At 37.0% G+C, this 9767-nt stretch overlaps 1 protein-coding gene across 1 annotated transcript; it reads right to left on the bottom strand.

Annotated features, from left to right (window-relative positions):
* Positions 1 to 2901: 2901 nt before the first annotated feature.
* Positions 2902 to 8571, bottom strand: LOC141839727 (plasma membrane ATPase). Its single transcript, XM_074727549.1, has 16 exons — positions 8299 to 8571; positions 7527 to 7646; positions 7205 to 7441; positions 6347 to 7108; positions 6126 to 6248; positions 5923 to 6027; positions 5690 to 5834; positions 5450 to 5614; positions 5118 to 5356; positions 5000 to 5032; positions 4839 to 4920; positions 4595 to 4755; positions 4169 to 4342; positions 3655 to 3837; positions 3394 to 3575; positions 2902 to 3277 (listed from the first exon to the last, which is right to left on the bottom strand). Exons 1-16 carry the CDS (start codon positions 8353 to 8355, stop codon positions 3181 to 3183), a joined length of 2865 nt encoding a protein of 954 aa, XP_074583650.1. The 5' UTR covers positions 8356 to 8571; the 3' UTR covers positions 2902 to 3180.
* Positions 8572 to 9767: the final 1196 nt, after the last annotated feature.

Genomic DNA, 9767 nt, shown 5'->3' with positions numbered 1-9767 from the left:
TTTTAAAATATCTGTTTTAGTTTTAGAAAGATTCTAATCATCTGTGTCTTTTGGGGATATTTTTTTATTTTTTTGGCAGAAACAGTTTTAAACTCTTTTGATTACGCGGGCCAACCAACTTCTAGGATCAAGCAAGCTCTAAGGTTGGGACTTGAGGTCAGGTTGGCAAGTGATATCGAGTAAGTGCTGAGACCGAAACTTGAGGTCGAGATTTGAGGACGAGATAAAGTCGACACACTGGGCATTGACGAATTAAGGAGGCCAGGCGGGACCGAGCTGAAGGTTGTCAACCGAGTTGAGTGTGTCAGGCGCGAATGAGTTGAAGGTTATCGACCAAGATGAAGATGTCGGACATGACCGAGATGAGAATGTCGAACATTACCAAGTTGAAGAGACCGAGCATGACCAAGTTAAAGATTGTTGGCCAAGCTAACGGAATTGGGCATGGCCAAGATGAGGATGTCGGACATGACCGAGATGAGAATGTCGGACATTACCAAGTTGAGGAGACCCAGCATGACCAAGCTAAAGATTGTTGGCCAAGCTAATTAAGGGAATTGGGCATAGCCAAGCTGAGGTCGAGCTGAAGGTTGTCGACTGAGTTGAGAGGCATAAGGCATAAGGCGTAAGACACGGATTCTAAATTTCTCTGGCTCAAATAAGTTTAATGAGCCCGACTCAACTCTAGCCAACCTTGTGTTGGGTTTGATTTTGATCGATGGATGCAGGTTGACTTTGACTTACAACTCAGCTTGACTTTAGATTGACCCGACGGGGCCATGTGTAGACTATCTATCTTTGCCACATCTGCCAACAAGGGTATATCACAAACTTATTGAACAAAGTAGAAATGCTCAATTGCAAGCCGATATTAACACCAAAGGAGGCAAATGCAAGATTATGTACTTATGAAGGAAAAAACTTTGGAGGTGGTTCTATGTATTGACAATTAGTGGGAAGTATAATTTATCTTCCGTTGACAAGGCTAGATATTTCATTTGCAATAGGAGTAGTGAGTTGACATATGCAAAATCCAAAGAAGTTGCATCTAGAAGATGCTATGAGGTATGCCAACAGATGCCAACACTCCCATTAATTTTGGACTTTTACATCAAAGGATAAAAATATACTTTAGTTGGATATTGCATTGTTGATTATGCTAGAGATTATGATACACAATGATTGAGTGTTGGATATATATTTTGCATAGACTCAAAAGTAATATCTTGGCACAACAAACAACAACCAACTGTTTCTTTATCAATAACATAAACATAGATTATGCAATACCACTTTATTATGATAATCAATCAGCAATACGTTTGATAGAGAACCCAATCTTTCATGCAAGAACAAAACATATAGAAGAGTATTATCACTTTATTAGAAAGTCCTACAAGAAGTTGAACTACAATATGTAAAGACAAAAGAGCAAGCAATAGATCTATTTACTAAAGACTTGTTGCAAGCAAGTTGGCCAATCTAGGAGAAATGTTGAATATGATGGATAGAGAATCATTCAAGAAAGTTAGAGTTGAGGGAGAGTATTAGCAATATCAACACCAACTTGAAGGAAGATTTTAGATTATTCAAGAATGACAATCTAAAAACTTGCTATTCTTTGTGGAGAACTCCAAAATATTCTAGTGTTTGTAAGAAACTAAGAGTCAAGAAAATTATAGATCTTGTAAGAGGGTTGTAGTTATGAATATTCTAGATTTTGTAAGAAATAAACTAGTCCATGTAGAGTAGTATAAATAGGGCATGGTGTCATCCTTTTTGTACATGAAGAGCAAAAACAAATAAAGAGTCGTCTCCTTGTTTAGTTGACATGGTATGACACCTTCATTCCTAGAGATTTAGTCAAGTTAGCCATGAAAGAAGAGCTACAAGCTTAGTAGAATAACCTAGCTTCAGCATTTGACATAGTATAACACTTTCGTCTCTCCGCGTTCTTAAGTTTTGTAGCTTCGGGTGATGCATGAGGAGTCGAACGTTAATGTGTCATAACTTTTGACTCGCATATCAGAATAGTCAAATTTTAACGTGTCATAACTTTTGACTCGGGTATCAGAATGAGACATGGTTGGTTGTTAATCGAAGCTCTTTTCAAAGATCTTTATTTGGTACCAAGTAAAACCTATACCGATCCATTTTCGAACTCATATATTTTTTATTATTTATAATAATTTTTATTTTTAAGATTTTAGAATATTTTTTACCAATATCGTTTAATGCATTTATTTTTTTAATTTCTCATACTTATTTTCTCTACAATTCTCCTCTAATCTTTCATCTCCAGAATAATTGCTATTATGTCCGACATCACTTCCCTCACTCTAAATTATCCAATTGTTACCGGAAAAATAAAAAATGGGCCTATTTGCAATTATTTTTATTTAAATAATTGATTAGTGTGAGAATAAAATATGCCAAAATGTCAACAAAAATGTGAAGAAACAATATTAGACTCCATTCTAATAAAAAAAATGATAAATCTCAGTAGCCTCATCTGATTATCCCTGAAGTGACCGACCCGACCTCACGAAAGTTTTCCACCGACCACCAGGATAAATCGAAAAGTGCACGCAGCGGCTAGCCCAGACGTCCAGCATCCTTTGATTGTGCTCTCCATTTGGAGGAAAATTTCTGCAAAGATACCGTAGCTGGGGATCAAACCGCGGTTCCTGGGTGACAACCCAGATGTTCTACCACGGCACCATTGCCTCGAGGACGACTCCATTCTAATAAAGATCAAACTGAAGGTGTTAATTGATGTTCAAACTATCTATTTCTATCATTCACTGACATTAGAAACTTTTTGCCAATGATATCTAGGACATAAAAACAGAAGTAAAATTTCAAAATATGAGCAACAGACGGGTGAAAACACATTAAAGAGACAAGAAAAAACAGTGCTTCAATTAGTAGCAAAAGATTAGTTGCAAACAAAAAAAATCCATAGCGGACAGAAGCAGAGAGTGTGCAAGCATTATTGAGATCTTGCATGGATGCGCTTGGAAGGAGAAAGCTGCTTCCATAGCTCTCACCAGCAGAAACGAGGATGATTACAAGGGACATAAACTAAAACCAGTGGGAAAGAGAAATCCTTTAAACTTGAGCTTCTACTCATGTTCATGAACCATGTTTGTTGTCCAGCCACCTCAATATAGTGGAGAATCAAACAGTATAATGCTGTTGGATGGTGTCGATGTCGAGCCCTTTCAGCTTCACCACTGATTCAACATGTCCCTTGAGAGTGTGTAGTTCGCGGAGCCTGTAGATAGTCAGGGCATAGAAAAGTTTTAGAATGTTTATGATAGATAATAGGCTGTGCTCCTTATTTGTCAGAGCTTCAGAGTGAGGCATCATGAGGGGCTAAAAAATTGAGACCTTGCGATTTCTGCTCGTCTTTTCGCTTGTTCTGCTATTTCCGAAAGCTCTCTGTAGCTACTCTTATCAGAGAAAAGGTTAGCAGTTTCAGGGGGTTGGAGTCCATGCAGAGTCCTCTGAGCCATGGCCCATTGAGCTTCTCTTTCTTCCCTACCATAATCTTTCTTGGTAGTGAAAGCCGTCTGAGATGCATAGAGATGATCAGATGCTCAAAAATATAGGATTAACTCAAATTGTATCTAGACGACGACCAATTCTTACCTTATTCTCAAGAAGGTTATCCCATGCCTTCCCGCTGAGAATGTAGCGGATGGCAAACTTGAACCAATCCAGAGGGAAGAAGAAAATGATGCTGTAAAGCCAGATGACACCAGCCCAACCCCAGCCTATGCCTTTGATTCGGGCAAAACCCCAGTCAGCATAGACAGCAATAATCGTTGCAATCTGGACAATGAACAAGCTTTTATTTCATAAAAATATAGGTTAAAATTGACTGTGGAATGTATTATCACTTGAGTTCCTAAATTGTGCAAAAAAACCACCAGCATGTACTTTTCACCATTTCTTTCCTCTCATTTCTCTCCAAATAAACAGATTATATGAGCACAATTGCTAAGTCCCTTACAGAAGTTTCAAAGAGTTGAATACTAAACAACTATAGCTAATCAAAGAGTTGAATACTTATTGCCTACAATATTTCAGATTAGGTAGGTGTTTAAGGATAACAGCAATAGGACTCAAATTCTGCAATAGATACTTGAAAGAAGAAACTTACAAGCTGCGCTATGATAAAAGCACTGACTAAGAGAAGTCCAGGACGCTCGACAAAGAACCAGCTGCGTGATCTTGTAACAAATATAAGAGCCTGACTAACAATGCTAACTTGCAGGTATAAAGCAGCCATCATTTCGTCGTCATTGTGTCTCAATGATCTAACTTTAAATTTTTCCTGAAAAGATATGACAAGAACAATTAGGTCTCTGTGCAAATTTGTGGGATATAAAAGTAGAGGGTGTATTAAAGGTGGCAAATAAATTATTAATATAGCATATAAAGGCCATTCCAAGGAGAAAATGTAGCTTACATTGTAGGAAGGGAAATAGATATATTTGTTTGTAAATAATATACATTGTAGGAAGAAAATCTATATACAAATAAAAATTCAATCAATCATTTTAAGAAAAGTGAAACAAATACTCACGGAGAAGAAGTCTGTGTCTTTCATGGCCCAGAAAAAAATAACAGTCATCAATGCCAAATAACTCCCAAACACAACACCAGTAGCAAATATTTCTTTCAACTTCCAACTATCAGGCATTGGAGATGGTTTCACCCGGTCCTTTGAAATTGTCATAATTGTACCTTCATCCAACAAATTATGAACTTGTTGTTTGGATAAAAAAATAGAAACAAGGAACTCGTGCTTTGTAATTCCATGAATTTACCATCATTTAAGATCGCGATGATTAAAACCATGAAGGGTGAGAAGTCAAACTTCCATATCAATGCAATAAGCATAAATCCAAGCTGAAATATAAAAGAATGAAATGAGAACAATTTGGCAAACACAAGACCATGCAATTTGCTGAAACAAAAAGATACTTACAACTATACGAATGGTGATTGAGACAGCATAAATCTGCATTGGAATGAAACAAAAAATACTAAGGGGGACAGCAAAAAAGTTCACTGGATATATGAATTACTATAATTAAAAAACTAACAGTATAGTTCTTCATCCTCTGGAAAATAGCTCTGCTTGTAAGGACGGCACTAATGATGACACTTAGACCGGGTTCAGTAAGAACAATATCAGAAGCACTTCTAGCAGCATCTGTTGCATCAGCAACAGCAATACCAATATCAGCCTTCTTCAAAGCAGGGGCATCATTAACTCCATCTCCTGTCATTCCACATATATGCTTCCTCTCCTGTAACTTCTTGACAATTTCATACTTGTGTTCTGCTCCACAGGAAAACCAACCATGAGCCTTCAAAGAAACAATCTCACCTCAAGTTACAGCACTTGAGTGCACAGTGTAAGTTCATCAATAACCTGGGAATACTCCTGCAAATCCATCAGCCTTCTCTATCAGTTCATCAACAGGGAGTGCAGCCATTGATGCATCTTTATTTTGACCAAGCAATGAAGATGATGGATACATGTTTGTCCCCATTCCAAGCCTCCTCCCAGTCTCCTTTGCAATAGCGAGTTGATCACCTGAATTTGACAAATTTGGTACCAGAAATCCTTCACTAGAGGGAAAGCAGATACCAAAAGACAAGTTTGGCTTACCAGTGATCATCTTTACATTGACACCAAGATTAAGAGCTCTTCTAATAGTTTCTGCACTATCATGCCTAGGGGGATCAAAAAGTGGCAATAAACCAACAAATTGCCATGGCCCTCCAGCACTCTCTTTAGACTTGTCTGGAACTTCCTGCACAATCAAGGAAGGTAACATAGATATTAGAAATGCATTATATGTTTGCTAGCCATTTGGACTGGCAAGGACCAAAGGAGCAAACCTGTCTCGCAACAGCTAGTGATCGAAGTCCACGTTCAGCATATTTGTCAATTACAGAATGAACCTTATTTCTAACATCTTCTTTACAATTGCAAAGGCTCAAAATCTACCCCCATCAGTCAATTAAATTGTCAAGTAAGTTATAACAACAATGTAGAAAATTACGCTAAAGAAAAAGAGAAAGACAATACGAAAAACTTTTACCTGCTCTGGTGCACCTTTACTTGCCCGATGCCAGTTTCCATTATTATCTATGTAGGTAAGAGCAGTTCTTTTGTCAACTGGGTTGAAAGGGAGGAAATGCAATTCCCTAATACCAGCTCTAGCCTGTAAAAACAAAGATTAATTATTGAGTGAACATATACTAATTCTGAAGTTGAAAATAAAAGCATATCATAGTATGATTGTCGTCATATTAGACATACCTCCTTTGGGTCTGCAAGCATCCCCACCATAGCGGCGTCAATAGCATCCTGGTTCTCCGTCCTTGATGCTCTTGCAGCCAACAGGATCACATGCTCTTTATCCACACCCTTAGCAAATACCTCGATCAGATTCTTATCGACACTCAACTTGTTAAGAGTTAAAGTCCCTGTTTTGTCACTGCAAAGGACATCCATGCCAGCCATCTCCTCAATAGCAGTCATTCTCTTAGTGATAGCGCCTTGTTGGGATAGCCGATGTGATCCAATAGCCATGGTCACTGAAAGAACAGTAGGCATGGCAATTGGGATGCCTCCAATCAAGAGGACCAACAGGTTGTCGATCCCATCCCTGTATCTTCTGTGCTGAATTGGATACATGACAATGATCTCGACAACCATGCCAACTGCAATGGAGCAAATGCAGAAATTACCAATGGCTGTAAGGACCTTTTGAAAGTGCCCAACTTGGTTGGTGCTATCCACCAGATGGGCTGCCTTGCCAAAGAAGGTGTGAACCCCAGTGGCTATGACAACAGCCTCAATCTCTCCTTGCTTGCAGGTTGAACCAGAGAATACTTCATCTCCAGGACTCTTGGTGACAGGGAGAGATTCTCCAGTTAAGGCAGATTGATCAATCTTCAAAGGATCTCCTTCGAGAAGTCGAGCATCTGCGGGAACAATATCTCCCAACTTGATGCTAATAATATCGCCTGGCACCAGAATGGCAGCATCCTGCTCAGTCCAGCGACCATCTCTAAGCACCTGAAGCAATAAACCATGAACCAGCCACAGTGTCGTAACTACCAGAGCAAATTAAACATACATATAAGTTTTTTTTTCTGGAGACCAAGCACCAACCTTGGTCTTGGGAGCGAGACCAGCCATCAATGCAGCAGCAGCATTGCCAGCGTTATTTTCTTCAATGAAGCTGATGGTCGAGTTAACAACGAGCAAAACAATAATACCCACAAAGTCTTGCCAGTCCGGCGGCTTCCCGCCTCCGTTCGCCAAAGCAATGGCCATGACGGCAGCCATCTCCATGACCCATGAGAGGGGATTCCACATGAAGCCTAAGAATTTGAGAATCTTGCTCTCCTGCAAATCCGAAAGTGTTATATCAAAATAAAACAGAATCAAAAGAAAATGAAATTGATTCGCAAGATAAACGAGCAAAATTGACCTTTTTCTCTTCGAGTTTGTTTGGGCCGAAGATTTGGAGCCGGTTGGCTCCTTCGTCGGACGTCAAACCTTCTCTGGTGCATTTCAGCTGCTCGAACACTTCTTCAACCGGAATCCGTTCCTGAAATACAGAGATATTATTCGTCAAAAAAATTAATAAAAATTCCATTCGAAAACGTTACCAAAAAAAAACTTTTTTGGAATCGATGCCTCAGAAGCAAGCTGACCCGTCAAACCGGCATCGAATGATGCGTAGATAGTGGACAACGCCTCATCACTAACCTCACGAATCTTAATAAAGATATTAAATGAATTCATTTTGGTACATAATTTTTATATTGATTTATCGAGAATTGATCGCTGAAGGGCGAAGGCGCTATCTTACGTTACGGACGGGTACTACGGAAGAACTTGGGAAGCTCAAACTGAGAGATCTCGAGGCGGTATTTTTTTTGCAAGAGAAGCAAACGAAGAAGACGACAATAAAATAAATAGCTGGAAATAAGGCGTACTCTCAGGAATAGGAATAATAGCAAACAGTATGTGAAGTGAAAATATAATCCCTTTACATACTCCCTCACCTTCCTTGATGAACCACAAGCTTGTCATTTGAAACACAGAAGAAAAAGAGTTCATGGTTTAGGGCAAAAAGAGCACTATTAAACCATAATACATACAACCACAAGAGTAACTCTTTTAACAAGCTAAGGAGATCGAAGGGGAAATGGAAAAAACTAACTCAAGAATTAGAATAGTGAGAAGAAGTTATTTACAAGATCGACGGTCTCATTCCTGATCTCCTCCAAGCTGATCGCCCTGTTGCCGGCCATCGCTCCGCAAGCGCGTGGTAATCGACGAGAGATGAATCGGACCCTAATGTAGCAAACCGACTGTGAGAAGAGGACAAGGAGAAGCCCACATCGATCGAAGAGGCCTCTCTCTGAAGTCTGACCTCTTCTATGATATCTCCTACTGAGAGAGAGAGTGAGTATTAATGGCGGAAGGAGGAAGAAAACAAAGATGAGAAAAGGAAAGTCACGAGTGGCGAGAAGTGGAAGCCGAGGGGGCACTCCTTTCCTCACCGGTATTTATACCTCTCCCTCCTCGCCGTCCGCCACTTGGCGGGGCCGTCGCATTCTCGGCGTGCCTCCGACGCACACATAAAGTCCGCATAATTAATTACTCAAAAGATTCTAAAATACACTATGCTATATTAATATGCATACTTAAATAAATTTATATAATAATTTTCTTCATGTTTATTTAATCAAAATTTTTATCAAATATATATTAATAATTTTTTAAAATAATAAATTTAAATAAATTAAAATATTTATTTAATATCTTTGATTAACATTGTTATATGATTATTTTTTATTTTAAATTTTAAATTGAATTATATAGATATACTTTAGCATATCATTGGAGTCCATCTGTGCATTTACTTCAAAATGATCTTGATTAAAATTGATATATATATTTTTATATTAAATTTAAATAAATAAATGCACTTTAAAATATCATTCGAGTCTAATATAATTTTAAAATAACTATTATTCTGCATTGAAAATTAATCTTATTATTTTTTTTTTAAAATTTAAATATGAATATAAAGATGTACTTTAAAATTATCATATAATAATTTTATCTAAAGTATATTACGTGTTATTCTATTCTCAAATTTTGAATCTTTATGTATAAATTCACTTGAAGAATATTGGAGTTATTATTAAAAATAAAAATAATTTTAGTAACTTTTACCAAAATTATTATATGATTAGTTTCTATACAAAATTTAAATCTAAAATCAATTGGAGTTCAATTGTAATCTTAAATTGGTCATATGATTCAAAATTTAGAAAGAATATTTGTGAAAATTTTACACAAATATAGTAATTTAGACTAAAATTATTATCTATATAACAATTTTAGTCAAAACTATTAACTTAATAGTTAAAACTACTAGACATATGATCAAAACTATTATATTAACATAGTAAATTTAGTTATATAATAGTCTTGATCAATAAATTTGGTCAAAATTGATACATTATTTTGTTAGATATTTAGTAATAATATAGTTGAACTTTAATAGTCTTGCAAATGGTGCATTTAATATTTAATTTCAAATTATGTAAAAAATAATTATATAATATTCTTAAATAAAATTATTATTTGATCATTTTAAATCATTCTATCATTTTAAAAATATTCTAATGGCCTCATAAAACGCATCTATATA

Source organism: Curcuma longa, chromosome 1, assembly GCF_044706935.1.
Source record: "Curcuma longa cultivar G26 ecotype Majalengka, Jawa Barat chromosome 1, ITB_CL_G26_1.1, whole genome shotgun sequence".
Classification (NCBI taxonomy): Eukaryota; Viridiplantae; Streptophyta; class Magnoliopsida; order Zingiberales; family Zingiberaceae; genus Curcuma; species Curcuma longa.
Note: the sequence above shows the minus strand (reverse complement) of the source record. Positions and strands in the feature narration are given on the sequence as shown.

Coding starts and splice junctions, on each gene's coding strand:
- LOC141839727 (XM_074727549.1), bottom strand. CDS start 8,355: ATGGCCGGCAACAGGGCGATCAGCTTGGAGGAGATCAGGAATGAGACC. Junction 5,615..5,689: donor CAATGTAAAGATGATCACTG/GTAAGCCAAACT, acceptor TGTCAAATTCAG/GTGATCAACTCGCTATTGCA. Junction 4,756..4,838: donor CATCGCGATCTTAAATGATG/GTAAATTCATGG, acceptor TGTTGGATGAAG/GTACAATTATGACAATTTCA.